This window comes from Chiloscyllium plagiosum, chromosome 7 (assembly GCF_004010195.1).
Source record: "Chiloscyllium plagiosum isolate BGI_BamShark_2017 chromosome 7, ASM401019v2, whole genome shotgun sequence".
NCBI lineage: Eukaryota > Metazoa > Chordata > Chondrichthyes > Orectolobiformes > Hemiscylliidae > Chiloscyllium > Chiloscyllium plagiosum.
In genome coordinates, this window is record NC_057716.1 from 19,523,963 (window position 1) to 19,548,715 (window position 24,753).

Genomic DNA, 24,753 nt, shown 5'->3' on the forward strand with positions numbered 1-24,753 from the left:
ACTGCCCCCACACTGCACAGGGGCATTACCCCCACTCCCTACTGTCCCCACACTGCACTGGGCCATTACCCCTACTCCCTACTGCCCCCACACTGCAGTGATGTCATTCCCTGGGGGAAACCTATAGTTATGATTTCATCTGAATGCTGTCCAATGGGACATACGCTATGAAGACTGGGTTCCTTGTTGAGATAGATGTTTTAACAAATATTAACAATATTAATTAACAGAGGCATGATATCTCAGAATTATACTTGGGGGGAATTTCATAGAGGTCTGAGCAATGTGGACTATCACGAGCTGTGTGGCAGAATTACTCAATAAGTGCAGAAAAGCACATCTCAATATCCACAGGCAATGATCACAGACACTTCGTCCACAGATATTGGCGTGCAGCATCCAGCATGCCCTTGCAATGAACTGGCAGTGTAGGGCAGGGCACACTGGCAACTAGTGTTGAAAGGCTGCAGTAGGCACAGAATCACAGCTCATGGACTGGATGAGGTTGGTATATCAAAGCTGCTGGCTTGCTTTCTTGGCATTCACTAACTGAGCACTTACCTACCATCCAGATGTTGCCTTGCCAGTTGGAGCAGTCACACAAACAGGCAGCATGCCTTGCTGCTAAGCAGTCATCAGCCCTCAGGTGCCAGCAGCTTTTGCTGCAAACACACTGCAAGTGCAGCAAGCAATCAGCTATAATCCACCTATTACGGGAGTTAACATCAATTAAGTCTATGGAGGCTCAGTCAGGGGGCTCTGGCACTATCAGCCAATGGCAGCCTCCTATACTGAGGAATGCCATAATCAGGTGTCTGGTTGGACCAGGTTTGATCAGTGGCTGTGCTGTTGAGATTCCACAGAGCCAGTCCAGGTGATAAGGTTAACTGGTCAGGGAAGGTGTACGCCACCAGTCAGTGGGTGAGCAGGGGGTTCTAGACACATCTTCCCTGGAACTGTCTGGTCAGATTAATTGAGAGGGTGGGCCATGGTCTCTCCTAGACCTCCAGGTACCCATCAGAGAATCGTGGTGCGATCATCCCCTTCCCTGCCATCTCCTGACTCTGTCAATCAGCTGGGCACCTTCAAAATGGCAGTGCTCATCGAGTGCCCTTTAAAGTAGCTGGACTTTTGGTGGATATCTGCTGAGGGGCGAGTTGTTCTGGGAACGGCACACAGTAAGATACAGTGAAAATCAAATGTGAGAGATACCATAGAGCCGCGGTAGGTAATTAATGAAGTGAATTTGGTGAGATACAGTGAAAAGGTGCACTATGCCTTGCAGTAAATAAATCGCTGAAAAAATTGGACCCAAATTAGACTTAGCCAAAAAAAAAGATTCAACCTATAGTGTGAGTTCTATGCTTACTGGTATACAAAGCTCTTAGCTGATTACACTACACTGGGCTTGCTTAACTAACTGAGTAAATTTATACCAGAACATCACATACTGTGATCGTAAATAGCTTCCCCAAAGATGCCTTTCTGAGATCTGTGCAATAATACCTTGGGCCCAAATCTCTTGATATTCTTGCTTAATAAAAAAATTATCTATCCCAGATTTAAATTTAACAATTCAATTACCATTGACCGCTGCTTGAGGAAGAGAGTTCCAAACCTCCTCTACTCTTTGCACGTACAAGTATTTTCTAACATCTCTCCAGGTTGGCCTGGTCCTAATTTTTACAGTATACCCCAGGTCTAGAATCTTCAACCAATGGAAATAGTTTATCATTATCAACCCCATCTTTCCCTGTTAATAGCCTGAAAATCTTGATTAGATTACCCTTTAACCTTCTAAATTTTAGAGAATAAAGATTTAATTTGTCTATTGTCTCCTTATAGCAACCCCTGAAGTCCAGGTGTCATTCTTGTAAACTTGAATTGAACTCCCTCCAGGACCAAAACATTCTTCTTAAGGTGTTGTGCCCAGATCTACTCACAGTACTCCAAGTTGGGTCTAACTAGGATTTTGTATGACAGCAGCATAAGGTCTACATCCTTGTACTCCAGCCCTTTAGATACTGAAGGCATTTTAAGAGTCCAGTAAGGTCAATTTCTTCGCCAACAAAATACTACTTTTTAAAAACAAGTTGCAAAATCTTTAATGTTCTGCAGGCATGACATTCCCTAATGATAAATTCCCCGTTCTGATGAAGGGTCACTGGACTTGAAACACTAATTCACACTTCTCTCAACAGATGCAGGCAGACCCGCTGAGTTTCTGCAGCAAGTTTTGTTTCTGAACCAAATATCCTGTTTCTAATGCTCTTCAAATCTTCTCTGTCCCCCTCCCAACTCTGCCACCCGTATCGGTAGAGACTTGGCTTTAGCTACATTCCCCCGAAGATCCATTATTCCAGTCAGTGCTCAGAACTGAATATTGGGTGGAGAGTGAAATACACTCAGGCGACTTCTACACAACATGGCCGCCTCCTCCTCCTTGACCATCTGCTAGTAATCCATTCTCTCACTCCCTACACACTCTTGAATGTGATATGCAAGAAGCTCCCAATCTCATGGATGCTCCCCAGCTGCAGCACAAAACTATGAAACCCAAATTCAAACTACTGCATTGGGCAACACTTGCTGCAAAACTGGCAGTGCATGACAAAGCCTACATCACAGGATGTGAACTCCAGGGGTTAGAGCATTCACCTCTCTACATTTCGCTTCTGACTCCACTGCAGAGGATACAAAAATATCTGAGTGATAGTTGTAAGTCAGGAGGTGGAAGGAAAAGAGGAACTTGGTGAAATTATAATCACTTGGATCATGGTACAGAGCAAACCAATGGAGTTGTGAGATGACAAATCCCTGGGTTTGGAGTACTTCATCCTAGGTTTTTAAAAGATGTGGTGAATGAATTATTAAATGTATTGGCACTAATTTTTCAAAATTTGCTATATTCTACTGGAAAGTAGTAAATATAACTCTGCTATTCAAGAAGAGAGGAAGGCAGGAAACAAGAGACTGTGGGCCAGTTAGCTTGACTTTTAGTGTGAGAACCATATCTTTAAGGAGGTTATAACTGGGCACTTAGAAAAACTTAGAATGGAAATCAGGAAGAATCCTGGATAGCAGGCACTAAAATCACAGGGCACAGTCCTTGGATAATGACTGCACTCACTCCTCATTTATGGACCATGGTACCCAACACATACCAGCACTACAGCATCATCATGGCACTACTGCACTATCATGGCAATCCACTTACACTACGAATCTGCACTTCAATGCTGCACTGTGGGAGCACATCGATGTCTTTCATTGGAATGCTGCTGCCAGGACACTTTGCACAGAGGGTCAGATATCCATGTCATGGATTTAGGCAATGTGCATCTCAAAGATCCTCACTTGCTGTCTCAACACTCACTCATTTTGCACCTATTTGGATACTCACAGCATCCTTGCCTTTCCTTTTACTAAGGATTATACCTTGGTACTCTGTACTTAAGATGGCGCTGTGTTAGTGACATTGTGACATGATAACTAATCTGTAACTGAAGAAGTTGTGCCTTGGTATCGTTGACCCTAAGATGGCACTGTAAGTGGCAACACATCAACTTTTTACTGTACTCATTTGAGTACATGTGACAATAAAGCTAATTCAATTCAATTGTTCTCATCACACATCTGTGTTGTTTCGCATATAAATCTAGGCAGCTTTTCATACTTGCTAGTAGTGATTAGTAAAGAGAATGGATGTGTTGCTTGCTATGAAAATAAAAATGCTGGCAATCACAGCGGGTTAGGCAGCATCTCTGGACAGAGAGGAAGCTAATCTTTCGAGTCTAGGTGACTCTTTATCAGAGACATTCCTTGCTATGTTGGGTGACCTCAGGGGGAGTTTATGTCCAGAGGGCCCAGACCTGCTCAGAGACTGGGCACTCTCCTTGATTTGAACTCTTATAGGCCTGAGGGGGGACAGGTAGGGTGGAAGGTGGGAAATACCCGAGAGTAGACTTCTCGGGGGTGGGTAGGGGTGTTAGGTGCTGTAAGTGGTGGGAGAATTTCTGCTTTGGAATTAGGGAAGTTTCTAGGAGCAATAATTCGGGACAAAATTAATAGTTACTTTGGCAAAAGTATGCTAATTAGGGAAAGCTAGCACAGATTTGTTAAAAAAGTTTCATATTGAACTGAATTTCTGGAGTATTTTTGAGAAGTAACAGAGAGGGTTATAAGGCAAACGCTGTTGATGTAGAGTACATGGTCATCCAAAAGGCAACATGCGATAATATATCGAAATCTAAACTCCAGGAAGCAAGCACGTCACAAAATCTCTTTGATAGGTGTTGGAAGAAGGTAATTGTGTAAGATAAGTGGATGAGATTGGCATGTATGTGGGTAGGGAAATAAGGTGGTAATGTGACAGGTGGGTAACAGGGTAGGGTACCAGCTGAGTAAGGGAAAGGTGGCAGGTGGATAAGGGTGTTGTCTCGGTAGTGATAAAATATGGAATATCAATTTTAACTTGTAATATGTGATTTTATTATCTGAGATCATTTGCAAAATATTTTTTGATTTTAACAAAGGACAACTATTAATATAAAATGGCTGCAGCATCACCTGAACACAGTTTGGCTCAGAAAATCAATGTGAAATGAATAAACAAAATCTGACCTTAAACGTGTGAGAAACAAAAGCTCACTCACTTTAATAATTTCAGTCCGAGACTAATTTCTGATCAGCCATTTATTTGTACACCTATAGATGGGTGCTTTGTCTAATTACCTGGTAAGGTAATGACAAAATGCACACCAAATCCAACAAACTCTCAAAATTTATACAGTTTGAATCCCCATATTTTTCCTTATTCCATTGTTTGTTCCCTGCTTCGCTTACGTCACAGATTTCCTTAAGACTGATCCCACAACTTCTGTTTATCCTGTCTTGTCCGTGACAAACTCTTATCTCTGACTCCCATAAGGGTGTTTTACGTCAGTCTATTGTAGATTATTGATTAGGCATATCTTTTCTTCTATCAGCATCTATTTCCATCCAGAGGCCACTTTGACCTCTTTGATTAGGGTTTGTTCCTGTGTCCCCGTGTAAGGGGGAAACAGATGCTTTCCTGTTTGCCCATATATCCACCATTGTTCTGTATTCACGTCTCATGCTAACATATCCTTACTTTTTGCTGAATATGTATTTTCTCATTCCTATTCTGTATCAGAATTTATACTTGCAGAAATAACATTAATTCATTTATATCCCACAAACGGCAAACAACATATTGAAACCAGTCATCTGAGTCAAGAAACTAAAATCTGTACTTCCTATTTTAATTTACACTTCTATGAAACTTGTACATACTAGAAGATGAAAGTCTCGTCTGCAAGTTATTGTACTTGGAAAGGCAATAAAGCTGGACTCGGGGATACATTTACAAAACTATATTTCAATAGCTGCTTTTGAGCAGAATAGAGAAGGTAAGATTAACTCATAACAGCAGAACCTGCAATGCTCACTCTCTCTCTCCTCCTGATTATTCATTGTCTCAGATAACTGTAACCAATGAAAAATCAAATTGAGAAAACAAATATTTGCAGAGGACCCCGAGATATTGGAGTCCACTAAAAATTGAACTTTCCTTTAGGATGTGAAGGCATTCGAGAATGTGCAGAAACATTTGTAAAATGGCTTTTGGGATGGCGAGCTTCAATTGCAAAGATAGACTGGGTGAGGTGGGGACGGTTTCCTTGGAAAAGAGATCGAAAGTGGATTTGATAGACATTTCAAAGTCATGTGGGATCTAAATAGAATGGATATTATGAAAGGATCCAGAACGTAAGCATTTGGATCTAACACAAAAGTAGCAACTGGAGATGTGTTGAGAAAGATTTCTCTCACACACAAATGAGCTGCCTGAGCGAGGTTTAATCATGGCATTCAAGAGGGAAGTGGTGATGACCTGAAAACTGAAGAATGCATAGAGCTAGGGAAGACAGACGACTTCTGAAATGGAAACAGAAAGTGCTAGATAAACTTAACATCTAAGGGAGACAAACAGAGTTAGCATTTGAAGTCTAGCGACCCTTTGTCAGAGGAGTTCATTTCCAGTGCACGTGTGACGGGCCGAACGGCCTCCTTCTGTGTTTCTTTTGGGGGGGGGGAAAGCGGCCAATGGTTCGCATTATTTGTGAAGTTTTTACATTGTGGTTGTTTGCACCATATGTAGTTGTATGTGCAATGTTTGAGTGCTATTCGCCCTATTGTCCCCTCGATTCTCGGAGTATTTCCCCAAGCCGGAGGGGTGCTTTTCTCTGTTTCTCAGTACGCTGTCTCTGGGTTGGTCCCCGTTATGGGGCGGTACCATTACAGTGACTCAGCCACTGAACTTCCGTATCCGTGAGAGGCGCCGATTCTGGAGGCTTTATCCGCCAACGCCGACCCCGGCTCCCAGGTTAGTGCCGCTCCACAAACACAGGGCCCACTACATTACCCAGCCTCTTCCCCTTCCCCGGTCCCAGAGCCGGAAGCAGCCCCAGTTGCATTGACACATTCCCCTCAGGTAGATACATTGTGTCCCCGTGGCTGAGGAACCAATCCGAATCTGACAACAATGTAACCAACAGAAGAAAGTAACAAGCAGGGTCACTGCTCCTGATCACTGCCTTGTGACTCCTGAGTTAGAAAGGGGAGGGGGGAGAATCAGCCAGGAGTCTTCCTCCTGCCCACATAAATATACAAAAGAAGGACCATTCATTCAATAAGATCATGGCCGATCTCTGCTTGTGTTTTGAATTTCATATTACAATTCAGTTCAATGACCTTTGGTTCCCTGACGAAACTAGAAAAGGTGACTCCTAGTTCTGCAGCAGTGCTCCCGGTTCTGGACTGTCTCTATGAGGAAACCTCCTTTCCGTGTCCCCTGTCACTGTCCAGTGACCCCCCGGGATAAGGAAGAAGAGAAATCAGCCACGATTCCTGTCCCTGTCCAGTGACTCCTGGGTTAGAAAGAGGCGGAATCAGCCATGGGGAAAGGCCAAGGGGTTTGTAGAATGTGTTCAACAATGGGTGGGGAAGGTGCAGAGTCTCTTTATGAGGAAGGGGAGTCTCACAATCTGCACAGGGAGGGTTCTGATGCGTGCGATCTCTCTGCTCATACAGGCATTTGAAGCCACGATGGAAGATTTCCGTTTCCGAGTCCTTCTCAATCAAATCAGTGAAAACCTGGGCAGCGATGAGCTGGAGGCAATGAAGTTCCTTTGCCGAGACCTGTTGCACAGTAACCGGCTCAACGCGGCTGATTCTGGACAAAAACTCTTCACCGCCCTGCAGGAGAAGGGCCTTCTCGATGAAAACGACCCCTTCATTGTGGCAGAGCTCCTCTATCGGACCAAACAGTTCAGGCTCCTGAAGAGGATGAAATACGACAAGGAGGGCGTCTGCAAGCAGCTGGAAGAACCGGGAAAGGCCAAGATCTCATTGTACAGGTCAGCTGGATCTCTCATGGTTAACCGTACACTCATTGACTCTCCTTCATGTTCAGCTCAGGAGGTGTGCAATGAGGGCAGATACTCGAGCAGCCTAAACTTATGTGGTTAGGTGTTCTAGGACAGTTGTCAATCAGACTCCAGCAGTAGTGAGGATTCCCAGAAACATCTATGAATCAGCTCATCCACTCGACAGTGAAGATGTGGATTGGGAGAGCTGAGCAGGATTCATGTTGAATCAATTAGGGGTTAAATAGGTTGTTAAAAACAATCCTTTTGCAATGTTTAAATAGGTCTGTGCCTGCTCAGGGTGTGTTTGGTTGGACAATGCAGAAATACCTTTAAAACTAACTGTATGCTGTACCTGTCCTGGAAAGGTTATGGGGGACTGTGGGAGAGGGAAGGCAACTTTATTTACTACCTAACCCTGTGCTGTACCTTGATATGTACAATGTAGAGAGATTCGCTCTGTCTCTTAAATTTTATAGGACCTGACGTCCATGTGTTTGATGGGAACTGAACATAGCAGTCTATGAATAAAATAATTTATGTTCATTTTCATTTTTAACACTTTTCAAATGGCCTTGTAATGAATTAAAACCATCCTGTGGGGAAGTAGAGAGGATTCTACTCTTGTTCCTGAACCGTACCTGTCTCTGAGACATGTTTTAATATACATTTGCTTCTTTTGCAGACAGTTTTTGTTCGAGGTCTCAGAGGATATTACTATGAAGGATTTGGAGACTGTGAAACATTTTTTGCGCTCATCTCTATCCAAATTGAAGCTGGAGAACATCACAGTGAGTTTAGTAGATACGCTGGTATTTTTGCCTCCTGTGAAAGAGCTAATCCCCTTTACTATGTCATCGCTATATCTTCCCTGTATCTATTCATTTAGTTTTATGGCAATCAATCTCTATCCTTTGCCTTTTTGGATGGATCCTTGATGGATTATGTTTCCTTTGCCATTTCTCACAAAAAGTTCCAGGTGCTCTCAATCCTCCATACAAAATAAATGCTCCTAACTCTCACTTTGACCTTTTAATGCTGCTGGAATTTGATTTAGTTGTTGAATTACTAGACAATGGTGATAAACCTTCACCATTGGGTGGGCGGCACGGTGGCACAGTGGTTAGCACTGCTGCCTCACAGCGCCTGAGACCCGGGTTCAATTCCCGCCTCAGGCGACTGACTGTGTGGAGTTTGCACGTTCTCCCCGTTTCTGCGTGGGTTTCCTCCGGGTGCTCCGGTTTCCTCCCACAGTCCAAAGATGTGCAGGTCAGGTGAATTGGCCATGCTAAATTGCCCGTAGTGTTAGGTATGGGGTAAATGTAGGGGTATGGGTGGGTTGCGCTTCGGCGGGTCGGTGTGGACTTGTTGGGCCGAAGGGCCTGTTTCCACACTGTAATGTAATCTAATCTAATCAAAGGGGAAAAATACTAGCCATCTGTCCTCCTAGCTAAAATCCCTGGGATCATTTCCCAATCCCTTATGTAATTTGAAATGAGCTGCTGGCACGCAGATCTGACAGTAGGGAGGAGTGTGAAAGATATTTGGAGGCCTGAAAGGTTCAGGGAATGTGGTGGTAGAGTTGGGGGGGTAGACAGGAGGCAGATGCAGTTTAGTGTGAAATGTCAGGTAGCAAATGTCTGAGAATGAGGAAAGAGATTGGAGCATTGAAATTCCCTCACTTGGAGGTTGATTAGATAATTTAGAGCATGTGGAATAGGATTAACTATTGGCCAACAGAGAGAGAGAGTAGGAATAAATTGGATATTTTTGTGTTGGCAGGCTGTGACTAGTGGGGCACCACAAGGATCAGAACTTGAGTCCCAGCAGTTTATAATATGTATCAATGATTTGGAGTTGGAGACTGAAATAACTGCACAGAGACTGGGCAAACTGGGCCTGTATTCTCTACAGTTTTGAAAGTCACTCTTGATTTACTTGTACACAGGCTTTGGCCAGCCTGTCAGCTCAGAGTCAGTCCCCTGAACTGAGAAGATTCTAACCATCTGGTTATATATTTTTTAAAACCTAATCTCCTGGTTATATTGGTCTGCCAGGGCTTTTCTGATTAACGAACCCAATCAAGAACCTCGTAGTCAACAAAATTCAGCTGGTTCCAATCACTACAGAGATCAACTGTAACATTTCCAAATTTGCAAAAACTAAGTGGGAATGTGTGTTGTGAGGATGTGTTTTAAAAAATGCTTTATAGTTTGAAAAAATGTGAAGTTATCTGCTTTGGTAGAAGCAGCAAATATGCAGAATCTTTTTTAAATGGTGAGAGTTGGGAAAATGTAAATGTGCAAAGGGATTTGGATGTCCTTGCCGGCTGATGTTTAGGAGCAGCAAGCCGTTAGAAAGGTGAATTGAGTGTTAGTATTTATCACAAGAGGATCTGAGTACAGGAGCTATGAAGTCTTACTTCAACTGAATTGATTCGCTTGGCTTGACTGCAGCTAGGGCACTGTGCGCAGTTTTGGATTCCTTATCTCAAGAAAATAATACTACTGCCATACACAGTGAGTTAACCAGACTTATTCCTGGGATGGTGGGACTCACCTATAAAGAGAGATTTGGCAAACTGGGCCTGTATTCTCTACAGTTTTGAAGAGTGGGAGTTTTTCTCAATGAAACTCACACAAAATATATAAAAGAGTAGACTTAGTAGGTGCAGGAATGGTGCTCGCTTTCCCCCCCTTTACTGGGGAATTTAGAAAAGGGACCATTACTGAAAAATAAGGAAATATTCTTTTAGGATTCTGATGAAGAGAAATCGTTTGCTCAAAGGGTTGTAAATGTTTGGAATTCTTTACTACAGAGGGCTGTGGATGGAGTTTTTGAATAGGTTAAGGTAGAGATTTGGGAATCAGCAAAATATTGATGTTGTACGAGGTTATAGGGATGGGGTGGGTGAAAACTATTGATGCATTCGAATAGGTAAGATCACATTGAATGGTGAGAATAGGCTTGATGGAGTGAATGGGGTACTCTTGTTCCTAGTAGGTGCCATTTAGATGCAGAACTGGCTCAAAGTAGAAGACTGAGGGTGGTGGAGGGTTGCTTTTCAGACTGGAGGTCTGTGACCGGTGGTGTGCTGCAAGGATTAGTGCTGGGTCCAATGCGATTCATTATTTATATAAATGATTTGGATGTGAACATAGGAGGCATAGTTACTAAGTTTGCAGATGACACCAAAATTGGAGATGCAGTGGATAGTGAAGAAGGTTACCTCAGAGTACAATGGGATATTGATCAGATGGGCCTATGGGCCAAGGAGTGGCAGATGGAGTTTAATTTAGATAAATGTGAGGTGCTGCATTTTTGAAAGGCAAATCTTAGCAGAACTTTTACACTTAATGGTAAAGACCTGGGAGTGTTGCTGAACAAAGAGACCTTGGAATTCCCAGATTCTCTGCCGCACCGCACGCTGCCCTCGAAGCGGCTGCGGTGGGGACGAGACTGTCGCACACCTCCTTCTGGAATGTGCCTATGCAGAGGAAATCTGGAGAGGAATGCAGTGGTGTTTCTTGAGGTTCATCCCGAGCGGCGCCATGACGCGGTACTCCGTGCTCTATGGCCTGTTCCCCGGGACGCACACCGAGACGAACATCAACTGTGCCTGGAGGATCATCAGCTCGGTGAAGGACGCTCTCTGGGCGGTCCGAAACCTGCTGATCTTCCAGCTAAAGGAGTTGATTCCGACTGAGTGTTGGAGACTGGCACATTCCAAGGTCCAGGACTACGTGTTGAGGGATGCGCTGAAGCTTAGGGCAGCTGCCGCCAAGGCGCAGTGGGGAAAGACCACCGTGTAACATCTGCCTGCCTAAGCACAGGGGGCTGACACAGTAAGGGGGCTCCGCGGAACCCCCAGCTAAATATGTGGGTAGTAATCATACGGATCTGTATATATGAATGATTACTCTGTCTCTGTCTGCAAAAGAAATGGAAGGTTTATGTATGTATGGCATGACTAATTGTACACATCATCAAAATATTTTAGACAATAGGTGCAGGAGTAGGCCATTCTGCCCTTCGAGCCTGCACCACCATTCAATATGATCATGGCTGATCATCCTTAATCAGTATCCTGTTCTTGCCTTATCTCCATAACCCTTGATTCCACTATCCTTGAGAGCTCTATCCAACTCTTTCTTAAATGAATCCAGAGACTGGGCCTCCACTGCCCTCTGGGGCAGAGCATTCTACACAGCCACTACTCTCTGGGTGAAGAAATTTCTCCTCATCTCTGTCCTAAATGGTCTACCCCGTATTTTTAACCTGTGTCCTCTGGTTCGGCACTCACCCATCAGCAGAAACATGTTTCCTGCCTCCAGAGTGTCCAATCCTTTAATAATCTTATATGTCTCAATCAGATCCCATCTCAGTCTTCAAAACTCAAGGGTATACAAGCCCAGTCGCTCCAATCTTTCAATATAAGATAGTCTGCCATTCCAGGAATTGATCTCGTGAACCTACGCTGCACTCCCTCAAGAGCCAGAATGTCTTTCCTCAAATTTGGAGAAATTTGGTGTAATGATTTAATGTCTGAGAAACTTGGCAAGAAAAGGTCCCCCAGAGGTCCTGTCATGTTTAATAGCAGGATCTGATTATATTAAATTCTCTGTTACATGTATCAAGGGACTAACATACATTTAAGGTGGAAATAAATTGAATTTTCTTTATCACTACTCTTTGTTTCCTATCAGCCAATCAACTTTCAATCCAAGTTAGTACTTTGCCCCCAATACCATGCGCCCTAATTTTGCTGACTAACCTCCTATGTGGGACTTTATCAAAAGCTTTCTGAAAGTCCAGGTACACTACATCTACTGGATCTCCCTCGTCCATCTTCAGAGTTACATCCTCAAAAAATTCAAGAAGATTAGTCAAGCATGATTTTCCCTTCATAAATCCATACTGACTCTGACCTATCCTGTTACTACTATCCAGATGTGTCGTAATTTCATCCTTTATAATAGACTCCAGCATCTTTCCCACCACGGAGGTCTGACTAACTGGTCTATAATTTCCCTCTTTCTCTCTCCCACCTTTCTTAAAAAGTGGTACAACATTAGCCACCCTCCAATCCGCAGGAACAACTGATCCCGAATCTATCGAACTCTGGAAAATAATCACCAACGCATCCATGATTTCTCAAGCCAACTCCTTCAGTATCCTGGGATGTAGACCATCAGGCCTCAGGGACTTATCAACCTTCAGACCTAACAGTCTCTCCAACACCAATTCCTGGCAAATATAAATTCCCTTAAGTTCAGGTCCTTCAGCCACTGTTACCTCAGGGAGATTGCTTGTGTCTTCCCCAGTGAACACCCCTCTGAAGTACCAATGCAATTCTTCTGCCATTTCTTTGTTCCTTGTAATATGTTTCTATCTTCAAGGGCCCAATTTTGGTCTTAACCATTTTTTTGCCTTTCACATACCTAAAAAAGCTTTTACTATCCTCCTTTTATGAGTAAAGTATATTTTTAAAATAAAAAAAAAACCTTGAAGTGCAGGTTCATAGCTCCTTGAAAGTGGAGTCACAGGTAGATAGGATAGTGAAGAAGGTGTTTGGTATGCTTTCGTTTATTGGTCAGAGTATTGAGTACAGGAGTTGGGAGGTCATGTTGCGGCTGTACAGGACATTGGTTAGGCCACTTTCGGAATATTGCATGCAATCCTGGTCTCCCTCCTATCGGAAGGATATTGTGAAACTCGAAAGGGTTCAGAAAAGATTTACAAGGATGTTGCCAGGGTGTGAGGATTTGAGCTACAGGGAGAGGCTGAATAGGCTGGGGCTGTTTTCCCTGGAGTGTCGGAGGCTGAGGGGTTAATAAATCATAAGTGACATGGATAGGGTAAATAGACAAAGTCTTTTCCTTGGGGTGGGGAAGTCCAGAACTAGTGGGCACAGGTTTAGGGTGAGAGGGGCAAAATTTGCAAGGGTCCTAAGGGGAAACTTTTTCATGCAAAAGGTGGTGCAAGTATGGAATGAGTGCCCGGAGGAAATGGTACAATTACAACATTTAAAAGGCATCTGGATGGGTATATGAATAGGAAGGGTTTAGAGGGACATGGGCCGGGTGCTGGCAGGTGGGACTAGATTAGGTTAGGATATTTGGTCAGCACGGACCAGTTGGATCGAAGGGCATGTTGCTGTGGTGAACATCTCTTTGACTCGCCAGGGTTGCCTGAAAGTATATGAGGGAGGTAGGTTCATTTAATAAGGAAATAGCAATTGGGGGTTTTCAAATTAGGTTGAATAGTAGAAAGCTGAGCAATAATTATACACAACCAATCCACTGGCTGAAGGACCTGAAGAAAGGTTACACCCGAAATGTCGATTTCTGCACTTCCTGATGCTGCCTGGCTTGCTGTGTACCTCCAGCCTCCTACCTGTTTACTTCAAGTGAGGTACTTAGCAGGGTGTTAGATGATTATTTAAACAGAAATAATGTGTAGGTTATGGGGAAAGGGCAGCAGAATGGCACTAAATTATAATGTTCATCTGGAGAATCGTGCAGCAAGGTGAATTGAATTGCCTGCTTCTCCACCATCTCTTTCACAAACTCCTTTCACTTATCTTGTAGAGCTCCTCTTTACCCCAGCTAGCATCCTCCTTCACTTGCACCATCTCCCCCACTTCATCCATCTCCATTTCCCCTCCTGTGCCCTCACCCCTCTCCCCTTCATGTCTCATACCCACTTGGCTCCACAATTGGCAGTCTTGCCTTCAGCTGCTTGAGCTCTAGGTTCTGAAATTTTGTCTTTAAATCTCTCCACATTCCTCTCCTACAGTCTATACCAACCAAGTATCCTAAACTGAACTAATCTCACCTGCCTGCATTTGGTCCATATTCCTGTAAACCTTTCCTAATCACATACCTATCTAAATCTTGTAACTGTACCTGCATCTACCACTTCCTCTAGTGGTTCATTCCTTTTAGGAACCACAATGTGGAAAAAGTTGCTTGTCAGGTCCATTTTAAATCTTTCTCCTCTTACCTTAAAAATATGCCTCCTAGTTTTGAAGTCGCTTCCCCCAGAGAAAAGACCTTTGCTATTCACCTTATCTATCTTCCTCATGATTTTTTAAAGCTCTATAAGGTTACCCCTCAACCTCCTATACTCCAGTGAGAAAGGTCCCAGCATATCCAGCTTCTCCTTATAACTCTTACCCTCCAGTCCCAGCAACATCCTGGTAAATCTGAAGCCTCTCCAATTTAATAATATCCTTTCTTAGGGCCACACGGTGGCTCAGTGGTTACCCTCTGAAGAGCATCCTGCCCAAACCCATCCCTGTCCCTGTAACCTCATATATCCCATGGCGAATCCACCTCGCCTGCACATCCCTGGGCACTATGGGCAATTTAGCATGGTCAATCCACCTAACCTGAACATCTTTGGACTGTGGGAAACCCATGTGGGAGAACATGCAAACTCCACACACAGTCGCCCAAGGCTGGAATCGAACTTGGGTCCCTGTCACTGGTCTGCTTCCACACTGTAGGGATTCTAATATTCTGCAGTAGGGTGACCAGAACTGTACACAAGTGGCCTCACCAACATCTTACAATCTCGACATGGTGTCCCAACTCCTATACTCAAAATTCTGAGCAATGATGGCAAGCATGCTAAACGGCTACTTAACCACCCTGTCTACCTGAGCCCTTAAGCCTCCCTGTATGACAACACTACCTAAGGCCCTACCATTAATTGTGTAAGTCCTGCCCTGGTTTGTTCTATCAAAATGTAATTCCTTGCAATTAACCAAATTAAATTCCATCTACCTAAACCCCTTAACCCACTGGCCCAGTTGATCAAGATCCTTTAGATAACCTTCTTTGCTATACCATCGACTTTGGTGTCATCTGCAAACTTACTAACCATGCTTCCTAAATTCTCAACCACATAATTTATATAATTGACAAACGATCCTGCTTTAAAACCTTTCACAAAGCCTGTCTTTTAATTACACCTCCAATGTGGCTCCTGTACAATCAGAGTCATTGGGTAAAACATCGAGTAATCAGAAACTGTCTTTTAACAAAAAAAAACACACAAAGAACTGAATACTGGAAGAAGGGTCACTGGACCTGAAGTGTTACCTCTGCTTTCTCTCTACCGATGCTGGCAGACTTGCTGAGTATTTCCAGCAATTTCTGCTTTTGTTTCAGGAACGGTCTTTGTCGGATGAACGTTTCACTAACAGTTTGCTGTGTCACTCTCACACCTCTCCTCAGACCATGCTGGATGCCCTGACTGAAATGGAGAAGGAGGGATTACTGGAAGAAAATAATATGGAGCTTCTGGAGAACATTTGCAAGGAAATTGGGGAGGATTTAGTGAAGAAGTTTGAATGTTACAGAAGGGAAGGTAATGGCCATCGGTTTTCGCGCAGCATTCTACTGGGAAATTCAGGGAGAATGGTCAGTGGGAGTGAGTTTGCAGCCCGCATGTACCACACTGGTAAACCAACCAGTGAAGAACCGCTGACAGCTTGTGGCATCTCGGCTCTTCCACTCCTCTCCCCTCACCACGTGCCTCTCATTGTTCTTTCTGCTCTCTCCTCCTCTCTCTTTCTCCCTCCTCTTTCCTCTGGTCCTTGCTCGCCTCTCCCCTCCCCGCTCCAGGTTCACTAAGTGCTGAGGGACAGGAAGCACTTGAGATGGTTGGACTTGTACTCACCAGAGTTTAGCAGAATAGGAGGACCCCGTTATGGAAACATACAAGATTCTTAACAAGCTTGACCAGGTAGATGAGAGACGGCTGCTTCCCCCCCCGTGGAATAGTCTAGAACCAGGCGGTGTGATATCCGTGTGAGGGGTTTGCCCAGTTGGGACAGAGATGAGGAGGAATATTTTCTTTGAGGGTAATGAATCTGTGGACTTTTTTACTGGAGAGTCGAAGCTCAGTCATTAAATACATTTAAGGCTGAGAAAGACATTTTTAATCTGAAATTTTTAATTTATTTTTAATCAAAGATCATGGGGAAAAGGCACAAAAGTGGAGATGAAGATAATCAGATCAGCTGCATTCTATTTGAATGACGGAACAGGCTTGATGGGCTGAATGGCTGACTTCTACTCTTACTACTTATGGTTTCTTTCCTCTCTCCTCTACTGTCCTCAAGGTCCAGAAAGACCAGGTACAGATCTCTGGTCTTGGGGTTACTCCTCCTGTGTCTGCACCCCATGAGCTCCCACCTGAGCTCACTTACCCATGCAGGGATGGGCTGTTTATATCAGAATGCATAACTCAGCGTCCTTATTCCTTTGTCAATTTAGAAAGCCGGAAGGGCGAGGAATCTGGTCCAGTGCTGGCTCCAACTCCTGAGACTGAGAATCAGTTTGTGAATTTAATTCCTCACAGGTTGCCATCTGGGGTGAGTAAACCTTGCGTTGGTTTGTTCTGTTACATTTGTCTCTCAATCTGACTAATCAGATGTATCTTTGTGAAGCTTTGGTTAGGCCACAGAATGGGGTTTTGCATCAGGTACCAGTCACCACACTCTAGGAAGGATGTGAGCACAGGAGATTTATCGGGATGCTTCCAGGATTGAGGGATTTTATCTACAAGGTTGGAGGAGCTGGGGTTGTTCTCCTTGGACCAAAGGAAGTTGAGGGGAGGTTTGGTAGAGGTGAACTTGAGGTTTCAGCGAGCTAGACAAAGATAAGCTTTTCCCATTAGCTGATGGTGTAAGAGCATAGTTTTTGGCAAGAGATGCAGGGAGCATGTGAGGAAGAATGTAACATTTTTTAACACAGTGAGTGGTAGTGAGTTAGAACTCACTTCCCACAAGACTTGTGGAAGCAGAATCAATAAATGAATTCAAAAAGAAAGGTGAATAAGAAATCTTGCTAAACCTATGCATGGCACAGTAGTCAGACTACAGCTGGAACACTGTGAACAGTTTTGGACCCCCTATCTAAGGAAAGATATACTGTCATCGGATGCAGTGTAAAGACAATTCACTGGGTTGATCCCAGGTATGGAAGGATTGTCTTTATGAGGAGTAGGTAATGAGATTGAGTAGGTTGGACCTGTACTCATTCGAGCTTAAAAGATTCTTAAGGGGCTTTGACATAGTATATATGGAGAGGATGTGTCCCCTTGTGGGAGAGTCTAGGATCACGGGGTATAATCTCAGAATAAGGTGTTGCCCAATTAGGACAGAGATGAGGATTTTTGTTTCTTTCTGAGGGTAGTCAATTTGTGATTTTTAAAAAAATATCACACAGACATGTTGGGGTTGGGTCATTAAGTAAATTCGAGGTTGACATAGCTTTTTAATCAGTAAGAGAATTAAATGTTATGGGGTAAAGGCAGGAAAGTGGAGTTGAGGGTTATCAGAGCAATCATGGTCTTATTGAATGGTGAAACAGACTTGATGGGCTGAATGGCCTGGTTCTATTCATAGATATTGCGATCTAACACTTGAGAAATAAACTTGCAGGGTAAGGGAAATGAAGCAGGGGAATGGAACAGAATTAGTCTACAGGCAGCAGGCATGAATTTGATGGGTTGAATAGCCTGCTTCTGTACTGTAATGATTGTGAGGAGACAGAAAGAGACGGGCTATGTTTGGCAGAGGGCCTATGGTCAGGGGTGGAGGAATTGGCCAAAGAAGAGTGGGTGTTGATGGGGTGGGGGTGGGTGTGGCGTTGTAAGGGTTGTAAGTTGGTTTCCTAATAACAGGCAGAGTTTCCTAGTAACAGGACCCTCTCATGCACTCTACTGAAACTGGGAAAACATTGCCATAATCTTAGACTCCACTCTTCCCATGTGGGCTGGAATACCCCATCTAATTAACTGTATGTCAGTCACCAATCTTTTGTTCAGGAGTGGTGTTTCAGAAGCCTGTCTCCAAGAGTAGTGTCTCTGCAAAGGGACAGGGTGCTGTGGAGGAGGACCACAGAGAGACATAATCCATGTTTAAGTCCTGCAAGCAGGTACTGGAGCACTTGGACATTCTTGAGTGGGCTGAGTCCTGAAGGTGTACCAACGGGGAGGTCTGGTGGCTCAGTGGTTAGCACTGCTGGCTCTCCGTGCCACGGTTCTGGATTCGATTCCACCCTTGTGCAACTGTCCTCCCACAGGTAAGGTGGATTGGCCATGCTAAATTGCTCCGTAGTGTCCGGGGATGTGCAGGCTAGGTAGATTAGCCATGGGAAATGCAGGGTTACAGGGATAAGGTAGGAGGGTGGATTTGGGAGGGATGCTTTTCAGAGGGTGAATGTGCACTCGATGGGCTAAGTGGCCTGCTTTCACACTGTAGGGATTCTATGTCCTTCGATGTTTCGCCTGTGGAGGAAGGCATTCCATGTGTGCCAGTCACTGTTGCCATTTAAGGTTTGATAATGATCCTATCCTCAGATACAATTGTTTTCTCTTTGTAGGAACGGTTGGGACCCCCCAGGATGGTTGAATTGCACAATCCCTTGTCAGCAAAACTGGCACAGCTTTCTGGTACGTTTGTCATTGTATAATACTGGGGTACAGTTCTGGTGGGACAGGTCTTTCACCACATAATATTGGGGTCTAGGTCTCCAACACAGCCTCTGCTTTCTGTCCATATTTCAGTCACTCAAAACCAGCAAGGTCCTGTCCAGGATGCAAGCAGCAGTAGCAGCAGCAGCAGCAGCAGCACTAGCAGCAGCAGCACACAGAGTCCCGAGAGTCAAGGTAACCAACTCCGTCTGGAAAGGGCATAGAGATACACAGTGAGAGAGGCAGAGGGTGGAGAGCGCTGTCCAAGATAAGGAAATTCTGGGTGTGAGGAGATGGGTGAAGAGTATGCACACAGCAGAAAGCAGATGGTGAAAGCAAGATTGACTGAAAGAGAAGAGCAAGATGAGACAGAGGAGTAAGTGAGTGTCGGAGACAAGGAAAGAGATGGGAAGATGAGAGGCAGTGAAAAAGAGAGAGGCAATCTGAGAGCGGGTGTGTGTTAGGAAGAAATAAACATTATTTCTGTTTTTAAGTAATTAGGATGACCAAATGGGTTTATGCCATGTTACTGTATAGCCAGTTATGTTGCATCGAGGATACATGATTGTCTAACATTAAGAAATACAATTCAGAAACTAGTTAAGTCAGTTGAAGAACACATCAAGAATCAATGAGCTCCCTGGATCTGAAGGGTGAAGCTGATAATGTGATGTGAGGTTTCAGGACCTTGGTACCTTTTATGTAACAAAATTCACTTGTACAAGATTCATAGACAGGAGCCTGGCCCTGAGCCTGTGGAAGGGCTTTGAGAATAATGACAGATTAATAAGGGGCTGTTGAGATGGCTAACTTCTGATTACCCTGAGGCAGCTTGGCTTCAGCAGGGTCAGACTAGTTCTGTTCTTGGAGCTGGGCTAAGAAGCTTGCGTGGATGAAGGTAAATCAGCAGATGAAATCAGTTGGGTTTCAGTAAGTGATTCGATACAGTGCCGTGTAAAAGACTAGTTGTTAGGGCACCTGTCCCTTTTATAGGTGGCTCAGTATTTATCTGAGGTTGTACTGGACATTGGTGAGGCCTCTTCTGGAATACTGTGTCAAGTTATAAGAAGGATATTATTAAGCTGGAGAGGGTTCAGAGAGATCTACCAGGATGTTGCCAGATATGGAAGGTTTGAGTTATGAAAAAAAGCTGGATAGGCTGGGACTTCTTTCACAGGAGCGTAAGAGGTTGAGAAGCAACTGTATTGAAGTTTATAAAATAATGAGGGGTAGAGATAAGGGTTGATGGTCTTTTCCCTAGTGTGAGGGATTTCAAGACTAGGGGACAATTTTTAAGATGAGAGGGGAGAGATTTTAAAAATAAAAGTCATGAAGGGCAAGTTTTTTTAGGCAGAGGGTGATTTGTGTGTGGAATGAACTTCCTGAGGATGTGGGTACAATTACAACGTTTAAAATACATTTGGATAAGTACATGAATAGGAAAGGTTTGAAGGGATATGGGTCAGGAGCAGGCAGGTGGGGCTAGTTTAGTTTGGGATTATGTTTGGCATGGACTGGATGGACCGAAGGGTCTGCTTCCATTTCTAAGAGTCAGAAAGGTGATATGAACTGAATCTGTATTGACTTGAATGTAGATGGTGAAGGGGTAATCTGGTTGAGATTTTGAAAGGGTGGATCAAAATCTTTTTTTTCCTCTCCTGTTGGCCGGCCTAGGTCAATGAGAGACGACTGTAACATTAAAACAGAAGCAGGTCTTGAAATAAGGAAACATTTCTCAACTTATAAGGTTGGAGAAATATGGAAAATACTCCCACAAAGAGCTATAGGTACTGGGGTTCAGTTAATGAATTTAAGCACATGATCAGTAGAGTTTAATGAGACAAGGGCATTAAGGGACAAAGTGGATAGATAGAGTTACAGTGCAGCTATGATTCAGTTGGACATTGGAACAGCCTTGAGGAGCTAAACGTCCTCCTTCCGTTCCTTTTGTAGAGGGTGGTGTGTGGGGTGGTATCAGTTGGTAACTGCTCACCACTTGGAAGGTCCCTATGCTGGGTGCTGGTTCCGAAAGTTTGAAATATCTTGTGGGTGACTCGGAATCAGGTGCGGTGCCCTCACTAATGTCTATAATGTTTATAGATCTGGAGAATTTGGACCCAGGAACATCACATTGAGAGGATGCAGAGTTTAGATTTGCCCAATGGGAGCAGAGTGGGCTCTTCAGCCCGTCATGTCTGCTGATGTGATAGCCCTCGACGGCACTTCCCTGCCTTTTTCCCCATAACCCTTGATTCCCTTACTGATTAAAAATCTGTTTCTCAGATTTGAGTATACTTAGGATATAGCCGTGACAGCCTTCTGCAACAGAGAATTCCACAGATTCAGTACCCTCGGAGAATAAATTCCTCCTTGTCTTTAAATGAGTGACCCCTTACTTTGAGATGTTGCCCTCTGGTCTGAAACTTTCCCACGAGGGGAAACAACTCCACCAAGAATCTCTTAAGTTTCAATAAGGTCTCCTCTCATTCTTCTAAACTCTAATGAGTACAGGCCCTTCAACCTCTCCTCATAAGACAGTCCTACTTGCTATCAGCCCAGTGAACATTATCTGGACTGAATCTAATGCCAATACATGTTTCCTTAGATAGGTGGACCTGTACACAGTTCAGGAAAATAATACATTTTTTTAAGGAGCCAGATTTTCTTTAGCATTTTGTTCTAAATTTCTCCAAAGACTCAGATGTGCAAACTCTTGGGAATTTCTGCCCCTGCACCCCTTTTCATTTAGTTTCTATCACACTGATGTGTATCTTCTGGACTACAGCATTTACTGAGAATCATTTACTTTTATGCAGACACGAAGGAGCAAGATGGTATTGGCCTCCAAGGTCCAAGTACTGAGGTGACATCTGAGCATCAGGTGAGAGCAGTTCACTCACCTCCCATTGTTTGCTTTTTTTGGTTTAGTTTCTTTACACGATTTTAACCAGGTTCTGATTATTAAAAATGTGAATGTAATATAAACCTTCTAACTAAAGGGGGCTTCATTACAAAGAGCGGAGGTTGTTATCTAAAGGTTTTACTGGACTCCATTTGCACTGTGTTCAGTTTGCCCCTCAGGAAGGACAAATTGGCCTTGGAGGCAATGCAGCACAGAATCACCAAGGTGGTACTGGGACTAAAAGGGTTAAGTTACGAAGGCAGGGTACACAGAGCGAGATTTCCTCACATGTGGAAAATTAAGAGATAATCTTATTGAGGTGTTATAAAGTATTATCGTAATTGGGTGATAAAAGCAGTTCAGATAGAAAGTATTTCCTCTCCTGGGGTGGGGGTAAGGTGTGTGGGAGCATGTCTGGAGTACGGGGCAGAACCTTTAAATTAATGCTTAGCCTTTCGGGGTGATGTGAGGAAGCAGCCCTCTGTAGAAAGGGCAGTGGAGAGCTCATGCTCTCTCTCTATCCCAAAAAGCTACAGAGGTTGGGACCTGATTGTAAATGTCAAAACCAAGCGTCTGTGGGATTCATAAGACTGTATTTTTTCAGAAAGGAGTCACCGAACAAGGACACCCTGTAGGTGACTGATAATCATATTCTGGGGCTGGATGCACTGGTGAAAAGTCCCTGGATGTATCTCACAAGATTCTCTCTTTGTAACAGATTCTGGGCAGGTACAAAATGGAGAGCAATCCAAGAGGCTACTGCGTCATAATTAACAACAGTATCTTCAAGACAATGCCACCACGCAAAGGAACGGAAGTGGACGCGGGTAATTATAGTTACTGTTGACTTGTGCTCAGTCAATGTGATTGACGCTTAACCCATGGGCCCAAACTTGTGTTTCCACAGAACGGCTCGACGCTATCTTCAAGTGGCTTGGATTCGAAGTGGTCCTGTTCAGGAACCAGTCAGCTGTGCAGATGAGAGAAACCATGGATCGGTACCGGGAGATGGACCACTCGCAGCGGGATTGCTTTGTCTGCTGCATCCTGACGCACGGCAAGCAGGGTGTGATGTGCGGCACTGACGGCCAAATGGTCGCCATCCGCGAAATCACCTCGCTCTTCTCGGGCTTACGGTGCCCGACCCTCCGAGAGAAGCCCAAGCTCTTCTTCATCCAGGCATGCCAGGGCTCCAAGAAACAGGACAGCGTCGGGATCGAGGTCAGCCCTGTGGGGGCAGAACCAAGCCTCATGTGGGCAGATCACAGCCCTGTGGGGGCGGAGTTGAGTCTGGTGGGAACGAGGCCCAGGAGCAGCGGAAGTGAGGTGATCAGTGTTGAGACCGACCCCATGCTGGAGCAGGATGCCATTAGCAGCGCAATGGCCACCATCCCTGACGAGGCGGACTTTCTCCTAGGCATGGCGACGGTGGAGGGATACGTCTCGTTCCGACACACTCAGCTGGGCACCTGGTATATCCAGTCACTGTGTGAGAACCTGGAGAAATACTGTCTCAGGTACACACTCTGCTCCCACCCTCCCTCATAGTGACCGAGCAACAGTTGGGGGGGGGGGGGGGTACAAGGGGAGAGAAACTGGGATGGAGAGTGGGACACTCCACAACAAGGCACACTTAAAATAAAGGTCCCGGAAGCAGCACAAAATAAACTACCACACTCGCCGGTATAACAAGATACTAGATTGGATGACCTCTGGCAAAGAGTGAGATTTGAGCACTGCCTTAAAGGGAGTCAGAGAAGTAGAGAGACGGTGAGCTTTAAGGAAGGATCGCCAAACCTTAGGGCCCAGGCATGGCCAGTGATGGTGGTTAGATTAAAACTGAGGATACACACAAGAGGTCAGGATTAAAAAAAAGCACTGATGTCTTAAAGAGTCATGAGGCTGGAGGAAGTTACAGAGACGGGGAGGGTGAGGGAGGTCATGGAGTATTTTGAAAGCAAGGATTAGAATTTTAAAACCAAGCTAGGTCATCAAGCACAGGGGTGAAAGGGGTACGGGACTTGCTGAGAATTAAGATGAACGGCAGAGAATAGAAAATTGGACACCAGTTTGGTGTAGGTTTGAACAGTCGAGTCTGGAGGGAACAAAAACATGAATTATGGCTCCAGCAGCAGAAAGGCTGAGATGGAGCACAGCCAGGTGATGTTGGCGAAGTGGAGAAAGACTGCTTTACAGATATGAAGCAGATATGGCACAGATATTGAGCTCGAGCTCATGTTGGGTTCAAATATGAACAAGATTATGAACTAATTGGCTTATTCAGATTCTTAGATCAAGTATGGAGGTAAAGAAGGAGTTTGGAGCAGGTGCCAAAAACAATGGCTTTGGTCTTCTCAGTACTTAATTGGAGGAAATATGTTCTGGATGTTGGATTTAGGCTGATAATTTAACAACGAGGAGGAGTGGACAGATGTATTGGTGAAGTAGTTATGGGTGACATCAGTGTTCATGTGAAAACAAATGCAGTGTCTTTGAACAGTGTCACCAAGGAATAGCAAGATCAGAAATAGATGGGGGCGAAGAATTAATCCTTGTGGGGACCGGGCAGTTAATGGGGCAGGGGCAGGAAGAGAAGTCCGATTGCTTGTTTCGATTAGACCAGTAACACCAAGTGAGAGCACTCCCACGCAGCTAGATGACAGTGGAGAGGCATTGGAGGGGGATGCTGTGATTAACTGTGTCAAAGGCTGCAGACGGCTTGAGAAAGATGAGGAAGAAATGTTTACCTTTGCGACAGTTACCTAGGACATTGTTTGTGACTTTGCTGAAAAGCCGTTCCAGTACTGGAGGGTTTCGAACATGAAGTTCCTGGAAAGATGGATACAGATTTTTGAGGCAACATCATATTGAAGGACTTTGAAAAGCAATGGTACTTTGCAAGGATGGAAGAAT

General features: G+C 44.4%; 1 protein-coding gene across 1 annotated transcript in view; it reads left to right on the plus strand.

Annotated features, from left to right (window-relative positions):
• LOC122551903 overlaps positions 1-24,753 on the plus strand; it is a 66,882-nt gene that overhangs the window by 38,860 nt on the left and 3,269 nt on the right. The window contains exons 10-18 of the mRNA XM_043694471.1: positions 6,891-7,439; positions 8,134-8,239; positions 15,692-15,824; positions 16,736-16,833; positions 18,848-18,917; positions 19,032-19,133; positions 21,755-21,819; positions 22,559-22,667; positions 22,748-23,357. Coding sequence (XP_043550406.1) covers positions 6,891-7,439; positions 8,134-8,239; positions 15,692-15,824; positions 16,736-16,833; positions 18,848-18,917; positions 19,032-19,133; positions 21,755-21,819; positions 22,559-22,667; positions 22,748-23,357 — 1,842 coding nt within the window. The remainder of the gene's footprint in view (positions 1-6,890; positions 7,440-8,133; positions 8,240-15,691; positions 15,825-16,735; positions 16,834-18,847; positions 18,918-19,031; positions 19,134-21,754; positions 21,820-22,558; positions 22,668-22,747; positions 23,358-24,753) is intronic.